The 23762-nt window shown below is 29.8% G+C and overlaps 1 protein-coding gene across 1 annotated transcript in view; it reads left to right on the top strand.

The window, feature by feature from the left end:
- Positions 1-14295, top strand: part of RalGPS (Ral GEF with PH domain and SH3 binding motif) — a 45756-nt gene extending 31461 nt beyond the window's left edge. The window contains exons 10-11 of the mRNA XM_085943173.1: positions 6203-6340; positions 12157-14295. Coding sequence (XP_085799299.1) covers positions 6203-6340; positions 12157-12259 — 241 coding nt within the window. The 3' untranslated portion in view covers positions 12260-14295. The remainder of the gene's footprint in view (positions 1-6202; positions 6341-12156) is intronic.
- The last annotated feature ends 9467 nt before the right edge of the window (positions 14296-23762 follow it).

Raw genomic sequence — 23762 nt, forward strand, 5'->3', positions numbered from 1 at the left:
GACTGACATTAATTACGATTTATTGATGCTTGAAATCACAACGCGCACTGTTGTATTAAACCGGGATAAAAGAAAATACTGGTCTGATAGAAAACGCTGACTTTCTAGAAGCTTCAGTGGTTAAAATAGAATCTGCAGTGTTGTGTGTGTTATATAAATCATTACGGTCTGCTCTAAAATGTATGTGCTTTGGGAATCCATTTTGTATTCGTTCCAGTCGATTTATAGTAACATACTGTGGATTCTACATGACAGAAGCGTACTCTAACTATCATGCTACATATCGTCGCTTAAGAAACAACACCGCGCGGAAGTCAATTAATTAAAATTTTCAGGGGAAACAAAAAACGTCTCAAAAATTGAAAATTGATGCCTTTTAACTTATTTTTTTTGTTTAGTTAACCACTTGACTGTTCATCCCGAGTGTGACTCGGGTACGCGTTTACTTCGCACACTGACTAGCCCGAGTCTCAGTCGGGCGTTTTTTTTTTATCAACTTGACAGGAATGTTTATCACGAGCTACATTCGGGAAGATCGTATTTCAACTTGTCACACAGTTTATTATTTGTTTTGACTGGTATTTGAGTGATATATGAGCCATATGACATAATAAAAGCTTTATTTACTGCCGGGCAGAGCAGGCCTGATTAGTCAATGACTTCATTGTTCATTCATAGTTATTTTTGTGTTAGGTATGTCACATGTTATTGTAATTTGAATTTAGTTACTTTTGTTATTTTTGAGCACATTTTAGAAATAAGTTCGTAAAAAATAAGTATATATTATTTATACTTATTAGTAGACACCGGACATCTGGAGTCCTTTTTTTTTTGGGACGGACTCGAATATTACAACATTTTTTAATTAAAAAATGCGTTAATAATTTATGGAACCTATGTTTTTCAGAAAAATAAGTTGTACGATGTAGTAGGTAGAATGAAATATGAAATAAATGATATTGATAATATGTGCAAAAGACTTTATCGATACTTAATTATATAGAAACGCTGCTATTAGTAGATATACTATACTATTTAGAGAAATTAATGAAGCGCTTACGTATAGAGTGGAAGAATTAGTTGTTAATAGTAATATCTATAATATTTAATAATATTCCACTTTTATAAAACCTATTATTGAAATCAAAGTTTAAAATTTCTACTAAACTACTTTTATTTTCACTATCAAATAACAAATCACACTTGCTCCCATAATGAGAAGGACCTGACAGCTAGTGTATTATTAAAATCGTACCAAATCTGAATGATTTCGTATATTATGTTGATACTACGAAAATATATAATATGAAAACATATTATTATATTATATGGATTTATGGATAGGTAAAATGGGGAATATCGGACTTACGTGGTTAATGAAACCCTTTAGAAAAAGTTTCGTACGAAAGATACTTCAAATCGTACTTTTGTGTTTCAAGCAAGTGGTTGGACATATTGAGATATTCAATTTTAATATATAGGTAGGTACTGATGTTGTAATGTTTTTTTGACATTTTTATAGGCCATTTTCAAACACTTTATATTCATCATGCAAAATATGTAAGTGCATGCGTTTTCTGTTAATTGCTACTCCCTAATACTATAAATTATATATCATAGTATTATTTCAATGAAATATATAAACCCGATATAATTATTTATTTCGGAAGTTATCAAAATGATACAATCATAATTAGTCGACATTGATACATTGTGTATATATAGTACCTAATACCATTGATAATAAATTATTTTATCAAGAAAATATTAGATATAAATAGGTATAACACAGTTGCAGTGCCTACCATTTGCCTTAACAAGTTGACCTTGGTTCTAATAGTTCATTGCTTTATCCAATCTGGGAGTTCACACATGAAACTATAATTTGATGTTATAGTAATATGGTAGAAAAAACAAAAAAAACTTAACCTGCGCGTTTGTTAACTGATCTACGTATTTTCTTAAAATCCGAGATCACTTCAGTTTTGACGATTATGGATTATAGCTTAAAATTGTTTATTTGTTTTTATTTAGTGAGTAGGTATATTTCGTGATATTTCACATTAGCTGGTTCCATTGTTTACGGGAAATGACGTTTTAACGGGCTTACCTATTGAATGTATTAATAGTATGTAATATATTCATTACGGGTTTTCACAAACACTTCAGATAATCAAAATTTGTTTTTTTACTTGATCCTTTACTAATAGGTAAGACGGTTTTAACAATCTTTTATTATGTCAATGTGCATTTACGATCGGTGATGCGCATAGTGCACGAAGAAGCCAGAAGGCATAACCCGGTCGTAAATAATGACTAATAGAATACCTAGTACAAAACATAAATCAATTAGAATTTATTGATTAATATTTTTGCCACTCGTACCCGTTAGATATAGGGACCATTATACCACTTTCCTCTAGAAGGTATATAAGGTACTTTTAAACACTTTGTACATTTTGCATTTTTGTTTATTGTTATTAAATCTTAGTTGATATTATTCTTTTGACTTATTAACTTAAAAATAACAACAATGGATGAAATATAATATTAATAAATATTATAATATGTCACATATATAATATTGTGTAAGTATATAATATATAATTATCAAGCCTCGATAGCGAAGGCTGCGTGACTAGCAAATGCACTTACGACCTATGTAAACCTGCCGTTCATATTGTTTTAAAAGCACATTGCAAAGATTATCCTTTGCTTTGTAATTTTATTCTTGTAAATCCACGGTATTATAGATGGTTGCACTATTATATCTAAAATGTAAACATAAATTTATATACAATATTGGTATATACTACAGCTGATGATGATACATACTATCGTATGGAAAATAATTCATTTTTAAGTTGTGGACTTATTGTACGTATCATGCGACAAAAGCAATAAAATCGTCTTCAAGTTTTTGTCATTGGTCGGGAACCTTTTTTGATACATACACCTATGTGGAATTTTAAACACAGCAAATTTTTCACAGTTTTGAAGTTACGCTATTTCTTAATGTATATAAATCAGTCATTTAATAAATAAGGACAAATATCACCAACAAGTTAGTTCAAGTAAACAATCGACTCCCACATCCTCTATACTTAATTGACTTTTTATGCAATAATATGTACCTACCTATATTTTGTACTGTTATTCAATTGAAAATGTCCATTAGGATAAAATCGGTTGAATATCAACATTATGGAATAAATGTGGAAAAAGTACGAAAGTACATATTATAAAGTGTTTTAATGAAATATGTATCTAGATTCTAGGTACTAGTCGTTTTATGTGATGAATAGTTCTTTACACTTTATAATATGTAAGTATTTAAATCAAATACATAATATAATCATATATCAGATAATTACTTTTTAATAACAACATTTAAATATAATGCTAATTATGTCGAATGGCCACCTAATCGGCGCGCCTTTAGCGTACAATGAATTAAATGGGATGGCGGGACTTTTTTTTAACATTACACACCTACAAACTTACCTGTAGAATTGCCAAAATGGAACTACGAATTACCATAGGACGCCATTTTGAAAATTTCATTCGAATGTCAGATTTTGTCCAGTTACTAGTCTTGATTGGGTAGTTTTCGACAATGGCTCCATTTTTTTTTGTAGTACATATTCCACTTTTAATCAATAAATTAGGACCGGTTTCGTCCGCCTCAGAGGGACATTTTCAACTGAATCTTCCCTTGTTCAGTTGAAAATATCCCTCTGATGCGAACGAAACCGGTCCTAATTTATTGATTAAAAGTGGAATAAGTACTACAAAAAAATGCGTTTTTTTAATTAAACAACAATAAATATTAACGCAATACAATCACTAAGTGAAAATCTGAAGTATTAAATGGGACGGCGGGACTTTTTTTTAACGTTACACACCTACAAACTTACCTGTAGAATGGCCAAAAATGGAACTACGAACTACCATAGGACGCCATTTTGAAAATTGGTCAAAATTTGAAAAATGTCAGATTTTGTCCAATTACGAGTCTTGATTGGGTAGTTTTCAACAATGGCTCCCCCATCCCATTCTTCAGATAAGTTTGTAGGTCTGTAACATGCATTTTATCTACTCAAGGTCTTATAACTAATTTAATCACGGTGAGTAGTTTAGTGTGTGGCATTGCGGATTAGTAGCTCTGGAATATTCTAAATCTAAATATATTAACGTAATACGTAATATTTATAATAAACCTATTCAATAAGTGAAAATCTGAAGTAATATTATACTGCAAACCTTTTAGAAAAATGCAATTACGGCTTATGCAATACACAATATTATAATAGTAGGTATTTTAATTATTCAAACGAATATTTTCAGGGATGTCTCGCATCTACATATGTATTCTATAGACCGTACGCCACTGGTATTTTGAAGAGGAAATTTCTTACGATCAATTTGATGAAATTCTTCAATGTCAATAGTTTATAATCAAATAGACCAGATTGGGCAGAGCATCCTCAAAATACTTAAATATCTAAATAAATAAATAAGTATATGACTTTTTTATCGATATGTAGGTATTGTTGTTTAATTTAATAAAACGCATTTTTTTGTAGTACTTATTCCATTTTTAATCAATAAATTAGGACCGGTTTCGTCCGCCTCAGAGGGACATTTTCAACTGAAGGCATAAAGGCTGAACTCATTTCCCTCTGAGGCGGACGAAACCGGTCCTAATTTATTGATTAAAAGTGGTACAAGTACTACAAAAAATTGCGTTTTATTAAGTTAAACAATTATACAATGCAGTTCCACCATGAATTAACAGTTAACAAAATAAAAGATATGTAGGTACTTTTGCGATATCGGTATTGTCACTTGGTAATACTAATAGGTATCAATATGATACATTTAGAACATAAAACGGGTCAGCGGACAAAATCTTTCAATATTTGTATTTATATTAATGGTAGGTACGCAAAAGCTATTCGATATTTAATTATGAAAAACATATTCTACACGCAGTTTATAAAAATGGTTTACCATTACTTACCTGCAATAAAACAAAACATCAATTTTGTAATGCGATCTTTTTAATTGCGATTTGCGAATTTGAATTCGTTTGAAGTGGCCACACTTCGCATTATAATATTGGCAAGACGATTATTTTAATTACAATAATTATCATCGCACCTGAGCTGCCAGAAAAAACAACTGACTAATTGTAGAAATCCATACTAAGAATCATTTGGGCAAAAGTCTCCTTAGGATATTGGATTCGTCCACCATTTTAATGTGTTTTTTTATGGGTTGACGGTTAAAGACTCGAAAGATCCGGCCTTTACTTATTAGCTTCATTTTAGTTACCAATCAATACCATCTAGGGCGAATAAAGAAAGGCCTACTAGACGTGCAAAGTATGCTGCTCACATATGAATGAAAACGACAAACGAATACGGAAGGAGACGAGATTGTGATGTAGGGTTGTGTATTGAATTTTTAAAAATTTACCATACCAAAAAGATTATTTCCGTAAAATTTAAAACATAAACCTACATATCTGTTGTGATAAAATGTAGAAAAACATTCAAAAAATTTGACAATTTTCATAAAATTTTAAATATTCTAAAAAAGTGTTAATTTAATGTGAAAAAAAGTAAAACAAACGTAAAAATAAAATTTTTAATAAATTGTTTAAAGAATGTTTAAAAAAATATCTGACAATTTTTAGACACTCTTTCTCACCAAAATATAACTGGAATGTGGTTAAAAAAAAAACATTTTTTCATTCAAAAAGAATTTTTCCATAGAAGGAACACGGTGTAGGATTTTTTTACCTACCGAATGTTATTCAAAACTCAAAACCGCCAAATGGGGACTTACACGGTGTTGTTTCTTAAAAGACGATATGTACTTTATTATTCAATATTCGAAAACACCTCAGATATATAGGTACCTACTAGAAAAAATCTCTTTTTTGGAAACAATACGGAGCCCGACGGGACTTGAATCTATAACCACTTGATTCGCGGCAGTGTGCTTTATGTGTATTCAATATATAAAATGTTACACTCTCAAATCTTGTGAATTATTTGTTGAATAAAAGAAATTGTTTATTACTTTTTATTATTCAATTTTTTCAATCATGCTACCAGCTATGACCTCCATTCTTTCATGGCATGGTATTTATCCCATTGTATCCATTACATAATGATTCCATTTTTACCTTCAGTTCTTCGAGAGCTGATTTCAAGAGGCAGCCTTGCAAAATGATGACCCTTGATGGCTGGATCACAAAATGGCCTGAAGGAGAACATTCAGATTCCTTTCACCTTGTTAACCACACAACTAGCTGCATATACAAATTTAGGTATGTTTTGCATATTATTATAAAGTTTCATTTATTTTAGATACTGTCCTCAATCAAAATACATTTACATGACCGTTAACGAGACTCCGCCATTTCCGGCTTAGTGTAAAAACAGCTCATGAAAGGTAAGAATGGAGCTCCTATAAAAGTACTATGTACTGTTTTATCTAAAGAGGAGGGAAAATATATAAAATGACATAAAACATAATATACTAGCAGTATCACCCGCGGCTGCCGAGGAGTGGAATGGTTTAATATTTTAAAATTAAAAATTCTAAATTTAATTTGTAGAGTGCGAAGGATTGAATATAAAAATCACGGAAACGCGATGGAAATGTTCACGCCAAATCATCAGATTCTCTATATGCAATCTATCAGAGCTGAAAATTGCATATAGGGTGAGTCTCGCTGAGCCTTTTTGAATTGGATTCATTAGAAAATTTGGCAGCACTGCGATTCTGTGATAATGCAATTCTGCGATAATACAATTATTATTTGCATCTAACTTTGCCATTCGACCTCCGATCGGGCTGAAATAAACGCCAATATTTTTTAAATATACACATTCTATCGACATTTTCAATAAAAATGGGGGTTGCAGCATTAACTTCTGCGTTTCGAGGCCTTGTACACGGCGGCCTTTTTCCGCAAAAAATGTAAAACTGTCCCCGGGGTGCAATGCACGGACGGGGCGTAAACCCAAGAGATACAGGTTCGATTCCTGCCGGGTGTCTTACTTTTTTCAAAAAGATTTTTTCTATTGGTTACAATATATTTTGTATAATTTAAGTATATAGTGTTTTTCAAAATTATGTATGTACAAATTGATAATTATAAAATTGAAATAGTGGCAAAAATAAACAAGTAACAATATTTCAAGTCAGATATAGTTTGTTGCAATGATAATACTTTTGACATTATGTACAACAACGTAATACCCCGTTTACACGTTCATGGACTTACTGCTGACAGTATGTGTTATCGTGCACATAACATGTACGTGTATATATGTATTATCATACAAGTTGCAAGATTGCATACATGGATCAAAAAAAGTTCAAAAGCTGAATTTTCATGCGACAATTGGAGTGTGCGATATTTAGTGGAACAGTGGAGCTAGAACAATAGTGGCGAAGACTTATTTTGACGTTTACTGATTTTCACGACCTATCAAATAGCACCATACAATGACAACAATAACATTGAGTCTCGCTTACTCTTGAAGACTGAGATTGAAGGGACAGTCATCACTTTTACGTGTAAACCGTTATTATCGCAATAGTTTAAAATTCACTCTATTGGTGCAAGTAAATTCATGCATGTGTACAGGCGCTATAAGCTTAGTGGGATATTATACATAATAATTATAATCGTAACACTCCGACGACCGTTGGTAGTAATTATTTGTCAGCACTTCCAGCTGTCATTTTGCCGAATTCATTAATTTCATATGTGAAGGCTGTAGATTTTATTATCAATGGTCCTTAAGCCTATACCTCAGCTTAGGCATTGTCTTAAAAGATTGTAACTATGCGACGCCCGGATTATGCTAATGATGCGTGCCGAACGGAACATAATTTGTCATAATATTTGTGGTATGTTTATTGTTATATTAGTAATAATTAGGCTTAGGATTCTTAGGTATTTAAATATTTTTTTGAGCAAAATATCAAAAATATCTATCTGTTTCAGACAATTTTGAAATATTTAAGCCCTATTTGTTAGCACCTATTTTTAAATATTTTTAGATAATTACATATTTTTACATATTCTAGGTTAAAGCACATATTTTCACATAAACACAATGTTTCAATTTCGATCACTACCCTCTCAACTCGTGTTAAACTAGGTGGGGAACTTAGCATAGTGCAGGAAATTACTATACTGCAAATTTGGAGAAAATTACAAGAAATTATGGAGATGCTTGATGAGGAAGATTCCAACTCTGTTTCAATAGCAAAAGAAATAATGGGAAAAGGTTCCATAAAAAATGAATTGGTATTCATCACTTCAAATTATGGTCGTCTGGTAAACACAATTGAAATGTTAGAATCATCTACAAAGTTACTAATGGAGCAAATTAATATTTTAAACAATACAGCTGCTATAATAAGAAATGTTCCTGGACCAATTGGAATAAAAATTTGTACAAAATTAAATAGTGTTTTAAATAAAAATACTGTATTTCAAACGCTGCAGAATATAATAGCTGTTTTGGAAAATCCAACAGATGGCTCATGTTTCAATTTTTTCCACTTCAGAAATAGTTTCATTTACATACGCAGTAATAACATTTGTTGAAGTGGAAAGAAGTTTTTCCGTGTATAACAAATTTGCTAAGATCAAATTCTCAAAGATTCACTTTCAAAAATTAGAAGCATTATTTTATTATTTATTGTAATAAAGCGTTTTCTGTTTGCGAATAAATAATAAATTAATCTGTTAACACTATACGGTCCGCGAATTTTCGCGACGTACCTACACCAATATCCGGTATTTTTAAATGAAAATCAACAAATTTCGATCGCGAAGTTGAAAATGATATAACTTTTGAACCTATTGATATATTTCAATAAAATTTTCAGAAAATACTTAAAATATATCAATGCATCAAATTGTGTCATTTATTCAACACTTGTCAACCTCTGGCCCGCGTTCCATAAAGGTAAAGTATATAATTTGTAAATTTTCGTAAATTGTTTATTATATGTTATTAGATTAGTTCAATTTGTTAAATATAATGTAAAGGAAACAGCCTATTGATATAAAGCAATCACAATATATTATATTTTAATTAAAAAAATGTAATAAAATATTCAAATACAAAATGTTTTACACCGCTATAGAATACGTATCAATTCATTTTTAGCACTAGCTACTCATATCTCTGATTATCAAATATAATAAAATAACAAAGACTTCACACAAACTGTGAAGTGTTTAAAAATAAATGCACATTCATTCCCGAACGAACACTTATTACTGATTTATTGGTTTTATGAGTTTTATGGCTGAGGCCTAGCCAATAGAGGCAGTGCAGTGGCGTGCATATTTTCGAGTAAATTCAATTAAATAAAATGCACGCATATACATTCCCACCGCTTATTACAATTTGGTATTTTTGTAAGAATCGAGACAAACCAATAACATTGCAGAGGCGTGCATAAAAAAATCATATAACAAAATCTATGAGCAATAAATTGTAAAACAAACATCTACTTATATTCCACAAAAATATTTGAATGAACACTCAATCTTATGGATAATACCTTTAGATAACTGGCTAGGCACGAAATAATTATTGGCACATAATAATATAGTGTACGAGTAGATTTAAAACAAATTAAACACTAAAACTGAAATTATTTGAAATCTATGAATGTAAAATGAACTAACAACTAATACACTTTTTTAAATGATAAGAAAAGCAATTACCAATATGTAGATGTAGAGGTACTTTACACTCTTTGGACATGTAAATAGGTTCTTTTCGAAGTTTATATGAGGAACACACTTCACACTTTCTTCTTAAACGTTTATTAGTTGCGGAAATCCCCGAAAATATTTGATTGTGACTGAAAATTGCGGAGATATTTGATGTAGTTTTATACTGCCAGAGAGTCTTTGTAATGAAGTAGGTGAACTGGTTTTATGGATTGAATCTGTATCAGAAGATATAGAAGGTGCATACGTTTCCGCAACATCAATTGATTCAGATGTCTGTATATCCTCGATCCAAAATTTATGTTCAACAAAAAATCGTGAAATTTCATTTTTCATTATTAGTAAAATGTGAATATCGCAATATTTGAAAAACCGCTTACGTGGCATAGTTTTCGAAAATATGGGAGTCTCTATAAGTGGATTTGTCGACCAATAAGACTGAGTCGCTTTTCTGACAATTCCCATTATTATCACCAACCCGACCCACTTTTTTAACTCCGACATGGTTATGTCCACTCATTTTTTAGATTTAGCTTCAGGACTTAAATTATCAGTGTCCAATGTTACTCCTGATAATCCTTCAAATAGCTTGTTCTCTCTCGGCGGAGATCCTCAGAATCACTCGCGAAATATGTTGTACATGGGCGTGTTCTCAAAGGAGCAAATGAGTCTGTTTCAATATCACTAAAATCTCCGATATCTTCACAGTCACTGGGAATATCTGACATACAATCCGCATAGTTTTCCTCTAAAAACGATTGGTCCTCCATTTAAACAGTGTTTTTGGAGATAAAACTAATAAAAAATATATATCCTAGCTAAAATATACTTAGATTAATTATTTTTTCAATGAAATTACTGCAACAAATATAAATAATAATAGCTATTATTTATGCAGTTACACAAGCAATAATAAGAAAATGACAACGCGATACAAGTTCACATTTTTCACTGTTCTCATTTTCAAGATAAAATTTCTATCATGGATGATGAAGCATGGTGGACGTTTCATGGGTAGTAAACCATTAAAGACAAAATATCAAATAGCACGCAATTTCATAGCTAAAAATCGCGTTCATTTTTTAAAAAAAGAATGCATGTTCATAAATAGTTGACTGCCACTGAAAAGGGTCGACAATTAAATTTCGAAGTTGAAGTGACGACACTGGAATATAACATTGAGTGTTTATTACCTTTTTTGTTTATGTCTCGTGATTCACCCGCCTAGAAACGGGCTTGTAACTAATTAAAAAAATGGTATAGGTACAAAAAAATACTGAATGGTATTACGTCCGCCATCTCTGTAAAAACCCCGAAATATTTTTTTTTCCATCTTTTTACTTTTACTTCTTGCACATGTCATTCAACCATCTGTCGATAGATCTTGCAACCAAATATTAAATTTCATATTTATTTATCACAGTAAAGATATGCGTAAGTGAAAACACCACGTTGGCGTCGCCGGATCGTAACGTTCGGCTCACGAAGGACGCCAGTGTGGCGTTGCCGGACCGTAAAGTGTTAAAATATAATATATGATTTATTGTAATACTTACTTAAATTTTTAGCACCTATTTTTGTTTTTTAGCACATAATTATGAAATTTTAATAACATATTTTAGGTACCTATTATTCATTTTTTAGCACCTAAAAATTCTAAGCCTAGTGATAATAATAATATATTCATTGACATGTTTTCTTGTTCGAGTACAGGTATAACGTTTTTTAGTCATCTTTCCACGATATAAGAATATATTTCTACGACACCATCACAAAAAAAATTGACATGCTCTCACCTCAAATGCCGCTCGGCGATTGGTGACGAATGCAAAATTTCATCCCAACTATTGTTGAAAATTATTTGCCGTTTCATTTATGTATGCTCTTAATATTATTCAACACAGCCAAAATCCCATTGATCGGTAACATATAAATGTATGTGAATAATATGAAACAATTTAAAAATGTCATGTCAAAAAATAAAATGACATTGTCGCCTCTTCAATTTTTGTAAGAATGCTCAAACGTAATATATACATTTTATATAAGTAATTTTCTAAAATGTAAACTTCTTTACATATTTATTTTTACGTTGATTGATTTACCAACCTTAAAATTATTTTACATCATTATTTTGGTGCCATGACTGCAAAAAATTTTCATACCTATAAAATATACTTACCCATTAATTTATTTTATCAGCTGTCATTTAAAAAGAATGGTATGACATCAGTGACAAATAGTCTCACTGCTCGAATGTTAGTTGCCTTGAGTTGAGTTCTATTTGGTCATTTACCTGATGTACAGATGAAACTACGGCTGGTCGAACCATACCCTATATTCTTAGTTATAATGCAATTTTTATGTTTCAGAACCGGATCCCAAGAAAGTGCTCAACAATGGGCTGCCCAACTTCAAACTGTCACCTACAAACCTGAGAAACCTCTTCCCGCTAATCTAATGTCGTTTGAATGACATCTTATCAATCTATGGATGGCCAACGTGAATTTTATTGATCTGATTTTTCATCCTTTTTTTTGTTTCTGTTATGCATACATTTAATTAATAATTGGATTATTAACTTAAACCCTGTTATTTCGAAATCCAGCGTAATTCGAATTATTTTTCACTTCTAGTCCCTAAAAACTGTTTTTGATACATAAATATGTATGATATAAAAAAAAATGCTTTAAATAGAAATAGTAACGATTTAGTTTGTTTTTAATTTTAATCATTAAATTATTACTTATATTGTTTACCTCCTTTTTTACTGTGTATTTGCATGACATAACGTCGCTGTAGGATTGGTTTGTCGAATAGACCAGATGTCAAATAATCAGGAGACAAAAAACAAGTTTCATTATCCTATATTTAAATACATGGAGGTATTTAAATTGTTGTTTTTACAGCATATGAATGCTGTTTTCATTACAATGTAATTTAAAGAAAAGGATGGTTCTGGTCCATTTAGATACAAAAAATCATTTTGCATTAAAAGGTCGATTTCCACAAAAACGGATATTCGACAAACCAGTCCTATAGCGACGATAACATAACAATGTAGGTTATCAAAATTATGATGTCAATTTTAAATTATTTAGAAAATATTTATTTTTTTCTAATTTTTCATCACTATGAGAAAAAAAATCCATTGGATTTCGAATTAACAGAGTTATACTGTATTATGATAATTATTGTATTCAAGCAGGAGGCAGTTTGTAAATTTTTCAACAATTGATCTCAGTGTGGTTTATTTTTCTAAAATACTTCATTGCTTTTTATAATGACATCACTATCACTAAAATGTGGAATTATTCTCTCTCTCTCTATTTTTTGTCAGCTTTCTTGTTTTTCCTTTCATCCACAATTTGCTTTTTTTATTATTGTGTCGGTGAAGTTGTCTTATTAGATTATCTACCTCTGTACATTTAGTGATTCTATGATTATTACTAACAATTATTACCTACTTTATTACTTAATAACTATTGTTTTCCTGCCTCTTGTTTGCTTTTTTTATCAATCATTTATACATACTGTATTTTTTGTTTTATTTTTATAATGTTGTGAACATTTCCATAGATTTTTCTGATAAAAATTATTATATTGTGTTAAAATTTGTTCCAATTTGGAATTTAAAATCAATTTCCATAGATTATGTACTGATGAAATTATTGTTTTGTAATTTTTTACCAATGTTATAGAGCAGTGATTCCCAACCAGTATGCCACAGGATTTCATTCCATTTCCTTCATGTAAATTCTGATAATTTAGCATTTTTTTATCTGGTTAATTATCTTAGAATTGTATACTATAAATTTTATTTGACAACATTAACTGTCCTATGACTGGTAGAATGTATACTAGGTACCAGTGGTGATGGGTGGAGGTAGGCTGTTAAGATTCGACCTAAATAGTGCACACTAAACTTTGTCAGTCATACTTATCTGTTTTCATTGTATTAAGTGTATAAATGGTATTGGTTTAGTTTTTTTTAATTCATGTTACCCATGCTTAAACCAAACGATAGATAAGAAATATTCTTCCATCTATAAAATATCTAAAATTATGTATTATTTTATGGCATAAATGTTGATACTTAATAGATAGACAAATATTTTTTGACTATTATCTATTATGACTATGCAGGATTTAATTGAATTTTAAAAACTAACTAACACGGTCTACAATAATTTACAGTCAATGAAAACAAATGGTTATGAATGACAAAGTTCTGTGTGTTTTATTTATGTGAGATGTTAATACCACCCTTTGCCACTGCTAGGTACTTCATTGAAAATCGCAATCAACTGTATTTCTACCATACATACCATCAACATAAGTCACCAAAGATGATGATTATAAACAAATTGTCACCATCTTTCAATGTGCCAATGTATATTTCTATCTATACTTATAGATATTGTATAAGTATTTTTCAGTGTTCTCCGAAATTTGGTAATTTGTAAAAGTGTGCTAACATGATAAAGGTTGGGAATCAATGCGTATAGTACAAAAATACTTTCCTATAAACTATTCATTAAGGACACAAGGGCCTCAATTCCTTCAGTCGTGCAAACAGGAGAATAACAAATATCGCTGGAGGGATATAACACTTAGTATCTTAGTATTTAAATTTAAGCAATTCTGAACAATGAATAATATGGCAAATAAAAATTCATTTATTGTGCACCCACCATGGAGGAGAGATTACCTGCTTGCCTTTTGATTGCGGCTAATGAATCCCGCAACTGGACAAAATTTACATGTTTTACGAATTGCGCATATGGTTCCAGGACATGGAAACAATATTTTAAGTAAATGGCCACCACCCATTATTCGTAAAACCATCATAAAGATATTGTGGTAACAAGGGTCATTGAGTTTTTTAAAAAAAAATATTTGATAGCTTTTGAACCACAAATTGTAAAAAAAAAAACCATAAATTTTGTTTGCTATATTAAATCTAAAATATTATGTATTTGTAAAAACATACTTTCTCTTCAGACAAATTCATTTTATTAATCAGATTATTCTATTTCTACAAATAACTTTGATTTTTCTTTAAGTATGTTTCAAATTCTCAATATACACACTATTGCATTTTTACTTCAAATAGTCATATTTTATAATGTACCCGTATGCTAACTATGTCACAATTTTTTTTCAATACATCAATTTATGCTTATGTATGCTTCATAATATTCATAAACTATGTCACATTGGGGGTTGCCACATGAGCAAATTCAGAGTGACACCTTATAGACTGACAATTATAACTGCAGGTGCAGCCTTGGCTCTATTGTTGTTTCCTGTTCTTTCTTGTTATCTGCCAAACTATTAAACCGTATTTTAAATATGATCGCCAGAATAAATCAAGTCTAGTGTATGAGTAAAGTAAATTAAATTCTCTACGATTTTTCAAGTACACTTATTTCTCATCGTATATATAGCTACTACGATTTTGTGCTGTGAAAGTATTTGCGTTGTGTATGAGATGTTGATTTCATGCACACATATCGTATTATATTATCTACCAATGTATATCTTTAGTCCTTATTCGAGGAAGGGATGAGAATAAAATCTAATTTACAATAAAAAATTGAGATATTCATTTTATCTAGATGCTTCTACAGAATTCTATCAAAACCACATTAATTTAATACATAGTTCTGTATTGCCTTTTAAAAAAACATGTTTATTTGCAAAACCCTGCAAATCCAGCATGCTCAAAAATAATTTATTCTATCACTTACAATCTTCTATTTTTTTACACTTTGATATCTCTTTTAATAAATATTACTTATTGCAAACTTTGTGAAATATTCATTCTCAACTATTATGAAATCTAGCAAAAATGTTGTTTCGTTAGTTTTCTGCTAAAATCCTTAAATCATTTTTTACTACTTGCGAAGAATATTCTTTTTTTTTATGGATATTATATAGTATGGATTTTCGTTTATTTTATTACTCATGGGTAGACAACATTTTTTTCTTGTGCCATTTATCAAACCCTTTATAAAATCCTAATTATGGCATACCACTTATGTGTATAGATGACACCTTACTTATATAGGCTATAAATGAAGTCCAGTTCTGGGGAGTCACACCAACATTGTAAATTGTTAATAATCATTATGTTTTCAAAGAATACTAAGTAAATAATATAATTCCTATGTATGTATTTATATGTTTTGGGTTATGACCTGAACTGAATGAATTTTCAATTACATCTCATATTAATATTGTTTTCAATTTTACACCTACGATATTCTAAAATCAATACTCATATCTTTTAGATAAATTTAATCTTAAAACATATTAATATTACGATATTAGGGATAACGCTTAATGACAAGGAGTTATTATTTTTCACTTTGGCTCATTAGTTACTACATGATATAAGAAATATTTTTTTGTAATTTCTTATGATTTGAAATGTTTCTTATAAGTGGCTGATGAACAACTGCATTATTTAACACACCTAAACAAATCGAATTAGTTTAAATTTCTTATATTACTTATAGCACTTATGTTATGAATTATTTTAATCACACCAATTAATGTAAAGAATTATTTTTGTTATTTTCTCTAAATTTCATTCTTTATTTTAAACCATAGACAAAAATAGATAAAAACATTATTTTCTCTCTTTTTCGACCAAATGTTTGATAGAATTAAGCATGTATACTTTTCGATATCTTTAAATCGATATCAATCTTCACTTGAAGAAACTTAAAAGTTATTTAAATAATTGTTTACTCATGTAATGATGAATACCCAATCAATTAAATTAGTTGTGATTATCATATTACGTATTATTTGCTTTATGAATTAGATTTGGGAGTTGGAGACCAAACTGCGTTACATTTCTCTATCCTGGGCCACTCGTATCAGATCACCAATGCCTTGGACATTGAAGCATTTATAGACGTTGCGTACCCAAGAGAATCTCTTTCTATCTACGCTTCTGTTACACCAGACCTTTCCCTGCAGAGTTAAGTAAATCATATTTCAAATGAAGTACTTTTTACATTTGATGGTACATAGCTGTAAGTTCTCTTGGCTTATTTAATTTGCTTGTGTTCAAACTTCCTCATTGGTGACCAGGTTTTTTTTAGTTTTAATATAATCAGTATCTTTCGGATGTCTTTTCAACTACAATAATTATTGTAAAATTGTGATACTGCAATGATATCTTTGTAAACTTATAAGCAATATATTTCAAAGAATCATAATTTTAATCAAATGAATAAGATATAAACAACGAAAACGGTTTAAACATTTTAGATACAATCAGTTGTTTATTTTCATGTAAATTCAACTTTATATTCTAAGGAAACTGTTTTTTTTCTGTTTGTCTATTTGAAAATTCATAGACAACATAAAAACGTATTAATTATAATTGTACGGTATTTTGCATTTAGATAATAATGCAGAATAAACAGCGATACATAATATTATATATAATTATTGATACTTTTTGATTTAATATACTTTTAATAATCATTTGTTATTTTCTAAAAATTGTATGTTATATGCCTACCTAGTTTAAAAAGTTGTGTTCCTTCTTTTTTTGGATTTTTTTATACTTAATTTTAATAAATCAACAAATTTAGTTCTGTATACAATAGAGTTAATAAGGAACACTGGAATGAATAATAAGGGTGGAGTTGTACCATTATCTCATTGATTAGGTACCAATACTGATTTGAAATTATTTGTATGAAATAAAGAATGTGACTAACATTGCTAAAAGATGTAAATATGGTGTTTAATGGTTTGAAAACGAGAACTGTCTGTCATAACTTGTTATAGCTACTCTCTCTCTCGATATTGTTTTCAAGTCCTCTAGTCATATTTGTTTAACGAACAATTGATAATATTTTATATAAACATATTATTTTAAATTGTGCTATCCTCACAGCCTTACTATAAAATATTAGATGGCTGTATTGTGTTTATTTTTATAAGAAATCCTTCATAGACAAGTAGAATAATCTCCCAATAGATTAAATCCAATTATAGATATTATATTGCAGTTTCTGCTAGTTTTCGATGACTAATCTCAAAAAATAAAATCATTCTAAAATTTCTCCATAACTATTTTATTCCTCATATATGATTTTTTGAAATGGAAGATTGGAGAAATTCACAGCACCTCATATTTAACAATATTGACTATTTTATTGTGTATGTCATTCCAAAATTATCATGGCTGGACTATATAAATTAATAATATCATTACATTTAAGCGATTTTGAAGCATGGGTTTGTAAACAGTTGGTTGATGCCATTAACATAGGCTATAGGAAAGGTCTGATACTCAAATCATCCTCCAGTTTCAGCTTTGATTAGACAATCCCATCCGTACAAAGTCAGGGATTTCGCTTTCACAAATTTTTCCTTAATCTATGAATACACTCATCCATAGATTATGTGATAGGTACATTCCGCAATTCTGTAAATGAAAACCGCATAATAAAAGACACAGAGCTCATACGAAGTCAAGGGATCGGTTACTGTATATTAAAAAATATGTAAAATGAGACTCATTGCATCACATGCATAATACAATAGAATAATTTAGTTTTATGTAGTAATCTTATACAAATGTTTGTTATTTGTTTCCAAAGCAACTGCTTTCTTTTTCAAATATTTATTAGTGAAATCGTGTTAATATTTCATTGATTGGGTTGAAACTTTATAGATCATTCAATTTTTGAGAAAATCTATATCAAATTATTTTCTATTATTCTGCAGGGTGGGCCAACTTGGACTGACTGATGTAAAATGCATATAACTTTTGTAATTTTAACCTTTTAGAATTTTTTATTAGACATGAATGTGTTATTTGTTACAATTTTTTTGATCTATGTGTGGTAAATAACATTTAAATGACCTCCATTTTATTGTTGACAAGTAATGGCTCTTTCGAAACCATTTTGCATTACGGCACGCAACATTTCTGGCTCTAAATTTGTAATTTCTGCATGAATATTTTGCTTTAGCTCCTGCAGGTCTATTCTTAACGGCTATCACTTTCGCTCGTTTCCATTTTTTTATTGGTCCAAATTAACACAGAAGGCATTCCATACCAGTGTTGCCATATTTTTCTATGTTGATTATAGTACAAAGGCGTAAAAATTATAGTATTTCTGAAAAATATATAGTACAGGAACATTTTTCGTTTTGAATCCTTTAAAATTATAGTATTTTGGTATATTTGGCGTAAAATTATAGTATTTTACATTTTTCTCGAAATCAAAATTATATTATTGTACTATAATTATAGTACGGTTGGCATCACTGTTCCATACACTAAACAGTTATCAGCGTCTATCTCCAATTTGTAATACGGCAAAAATTTAGGTTGGTAAACATGTTGGTCAAATTCAAATATGTTCGTGCTGCCAATTAGGGCGGAACCCAAGTGTATAAAGCCGAACCAGCTCCATCTAGTCAGTAATGTGCCGAACACAAGAATTTTGTATTGGCAAACGCAAAAGTTAGAAAACAGTTAATCCAAGTTGGCCCACCCGATATATTATAAAGGGATAGTGTCAAGTTGGATTTAAAGGTGTCCAAAACTGGGCTTAGATGTAGGAAGCCAAGACACTAACATATGGTTGAAGCACCATGAAGAGGAAGATAATATGTATTTCGCAAAACCTCTCATAAATCGATGGATGAGTGTACATTCCATATATCCTTATTTTCGAGAAGTGGACTGCCCACATGATTGGTGTCAAATGTGAACACATTTAATTGCAGCACAAAAATTGCCATTAGCTCAAGAGAAATCCCAAAATCCAGGGAGAAAAAATATTTTTTCTGCTATAAATAAAATCGGCATTAAAAATAATTTGTGCTTCCAATTAAAAACTACCTCTCACTAGAAAGTTCTATATAACTATAATCTATTTTTCTGGTCAAAATTAAAAGTATCGTAAAAATAGTACCTATTAGTCCCTAAATGTTAAAATTCTTGCAAATGAGGTAATAAAATTTTTTTATTTACTCATTGTATGAAATTCTAGCAATGCCTATTGATTATGACTTAGGTCTTTTTGTCTGATTATTAGGCTGCTGTGTGTTTTGTCATTCTCTTTCGTTTCAAAAAGTGAGTGTATTCTTTTGCAATACTTGTATTTACAGTAGGGATTGCAATCCCCTTTTTCAATTCTGGTCATTAGATAAAGACCATGAAATTTTGTCCCAATTTTTTTTATTATGTCTGGTAGCGTTACCAATATTATAAAAAAGTGTTCTAATAAAAAAAAAACATACAGGAAATTTAACATAAATTCTACAATCTCATGAAAGTCAATTAATGGTAATATTATTAACGTTACTGCTTTCTTTACATGACAAACATACATATGTAATTTTTCGCAAAAATGATACATAAACCAATTTCGTGATCAATAAAAAGTGCGAGATCTCAGGATTGCAAACCCTAGTTTACAAAAGGCTAATGCACTGTAAGATGTTATAGGATAACTACGTAGTTATAAATTACCACACTAATACAGCCTTCTATAGCTCCAATGCAAGAGGTCTGCGGTACAATGTTTTCTGAATTTAGACATTATTTAAACTTATATCTCTTGTGTACCATACTATGGATTAGAGACATACTCACCATGACATTTTAATATCATTGAAGTAAAATAACTGGTAAATAAATTAGGTATACCTGCTGTAATCATCAATAGAAATAAAAAATACTCCCTTGCTTACCTGAATGTGCCTAAGTCTAGGTTTTGTGAGTTTTAATATTTGAGATACTTAGCTAAAAATTTAATGTAACACATCCAAATTTCATCACAATTTATCATGCTTAGAAGATTATACAAAATGTACCTCTTTTTTTCTTGCCAATCGCCCTATGGAATTTTCAATACTCTGGACTTACAATTATTAAGTTTAGTTTTAAAACTACCCTTCTGCCATTGAAAGCTTTCTATTACCAGAAGCAACAAAAAAAAATGATTATTGTAAGAAAATACCATTATTGGTCATAGATACATGACGTGTTGCTAATTATTGTGAAAATTGTGTGGTGACACCAAATCCTAATTTTAAGACAATATCTTTTCAGTACTAGCAGTGTACTTTAGTCCCTTGCATTAGTAAAAAAAATCATATTGGTTCATTAAGCATAGTAAAAATTTAATATAAAAATTAAACAAGGTCATTTATGACATTATATTGCTATTCATATTCATAATATTGTGGAATCTGTCACTATGGCGTAACATGTTCTCACAAACTTGCTCGACAATATTTTGTAATTTTTCAGCTAGTCAAAATTCATTAGGTTATGATTATTTTTTTTTTTCATTTGTACAAAATATAATTTCCTGTAAAAGTTATCCTGATAATATATGTATATTTTTTTAATCCAGACTTAATCAATAATATTACATAAGAATGCCTTGAGAGCAATATCAGCTCATGATTTTATGTTTTTTCTGAAATTAAAATTCTAAATCCAGTAGTTCTCAACCTGTAATTATTCAGATGGGTATATGTGATGTGAGGAGTTGATAAGATAAATAATATGATTGTTAAATTAACAACACAAAAACCGTACTGTCAGTTTTTAAAATATTTTTATTAACTGCTCTACGAAAAATGAATATGAAATGCTGTTTGAAGTGTAAAAGGGAAAAATATTTTCTGTAAAACATTGTTATTAAATCACTAAAACTCAGTAAAAATATAATATCCTTTTTATGTTTATATATATTTATGACTTATATGATAATAATAAATTAAATAGGTCTCTAATTAAAAATATCATTATGTCTGGCCAAATAAAGATAAGAATTTATTATATGTTTATTTAAACTATGTAATATTTATCTATTTGCATCATGAAATCTAAGATATTTTTTCTTTACTTCACACATTGAATGCAATCATTCTGTTTTTTTCTTTAATAAGGGTTGTTTTGTAGAAGCTAGCTTTGTAATATTATATGAATTGCTACGGCAGCCCTTGAAGGGATGCAATAGTATGTTTAAAAATGTGTCCTATTTTTTTTGTTTATTTTATTATTTAGGTAACGTAGAGTAGATTTTTTCAACGAAATGATAATAATGGAAAACATTACATATTTTAGTGAATTAAGTTTTTGGTGCTTCTATTTAGAATTAAGGAGTTAATTTTTATGTTATCGATATACTCAAAATGATTCCTGATGATAATATTACATTTGTTTTTTAATGCATGTACACATTTTAGGCTTCCGCTTATTTTTATAATAGTTGTTAGAGCAAACTTTATATGATGAAAATCTAAATTGGCAGCCGGAAACTCTAGAAGAAATTGGGATGTAATTCGCATAATAAGTTAGCTTGACCACATTTTTTTTGCGATTCTTTCACCATATTACCTAAGTGAGAAATACTTTTTCAGTAAGGTCATATATATTGCTATTTAAATTTTCTAGAGTTTTATTTCTAACTATAGTAGAAATTTATTGTATGGAAGGGAAGTGTTACTCAAGTCAGTAAAACCAGACCTTGGGTCGGTCGGACCAGGCCATCAGACCTGTTCGCCACAAAGATCAAATTATGGCGAGCAAGAAAGTCACTTTAAGTCATCTCGTTTTTAGTTTTCTAGCATTCTGTTTGCTCTTTTCTGCCTTAAGCATTTTAGACCTTAGTCTTGGTTTATTGCTCCCAAGACATTCCCAAGCCTAAAAACTCTAGACACCCAACGTCATCTACCCATTTGCCCATTAATTAAGACTGGGTGTGTCACGCGTCAGGTTGGATGGTGGTTTTATTAGATAGTCGAGCCAAATAATCAAGTTTTTACAATTGTCTAAAGAGGCAGTTCATTTGAAATAATGCTCATCATTCTACATAAAACGTTGCATAAAAACCATTATATTGATCATTTGTATGAAAATTCTTACATAATAAATTTGTTGCATAATTTCGCATTACCAAAATGTACTTTAAGCGGAAACTGCCGCGGTAGTTTGTCCATTTCAAATAATATCATTATTCTAACAAAATATTGTGAAACATATTGTAAAATCCATGACGTATAGAAAATAATACCTGACTAAATAGTATAATATAAATATTATCATTTCATGATATAGATAGTATGTACAAAAATACCACACATTAAATTAGTAATTTCTTTAAATTATATTTGTTTCGGACTAAATTGTGGTAGGTCATGGATACAGCTAGAAACAAAAAATGTTTTATATGAGTGATCTTCAGCTCATTTGGTGGGAACAATTTAAGAGCCTCTTTTGTGTGGGTAAAGTTTGTACTAGTTAGGAAGTAAAAGCAATTTTTAATATATTTACTTAACATATTTTCCATAACACATTGAAGCATACAGTTTGCATGTGTGATTTTTCATAATCAATTAAGTAATTCCTTTGCACTTATCAGTAATATCTCTCTGAAATGCAAATTCATAATATGAATTAAAAATATTGTTTCTGGCAAATTTTTTGATGGCCAAAGATTTTTCTTGACAATGACTGATTTTGTTTGAATATAGATTATGTAAATAATGTATCCAGCTATTTAGCTTAAGACTTTTGTATGTACTCAGTCATAAAACATGTGCATGAACAAAGTAACATTATATGTAATTATTAATTTTAAGCTTTTTATATAAAATAAACTACAATACAAAATATTTTTTTGTTTTTTCTTATGCAATCATCCTAACAGTAGGCATAACGAATAGTGGCTATTACCATTAATCCAGTGGTATTCAATATTAACAGTGCCCAGGGATGGTATAAGCTATTTAATAATTCAACAACCTTAATACAACATCACCGAAGCACGATCGCAATGATAGACCCCATTGTTGCATCTCTTTGTGACCTCCAATGCTTCCTCTGACAAAATAACGTTTTGTTTTTGAACAGAACCTATCTTACCTCAGCAACTGGTCTCAAAAATACTTTCAGGAGTATAATGTGGATAAGTTT

Source organism: Rhyacophila brunnea, unplaced genomic scaffold (genome assembly GCF_057557595.1).
Source record: "Rhyacophila brunnea isolate RB1 unplaced genomic scaffold, BYU_Rbru_1.0 scaffold_1, whole genome shotgun sequence".
Lineage (NCBI taxonomy): Eukaryota > Metazoa > Arthropoda > Insecta > Trichoptera > Rhyacophilidae > Rhyacophila > Rhyacophila brunnea.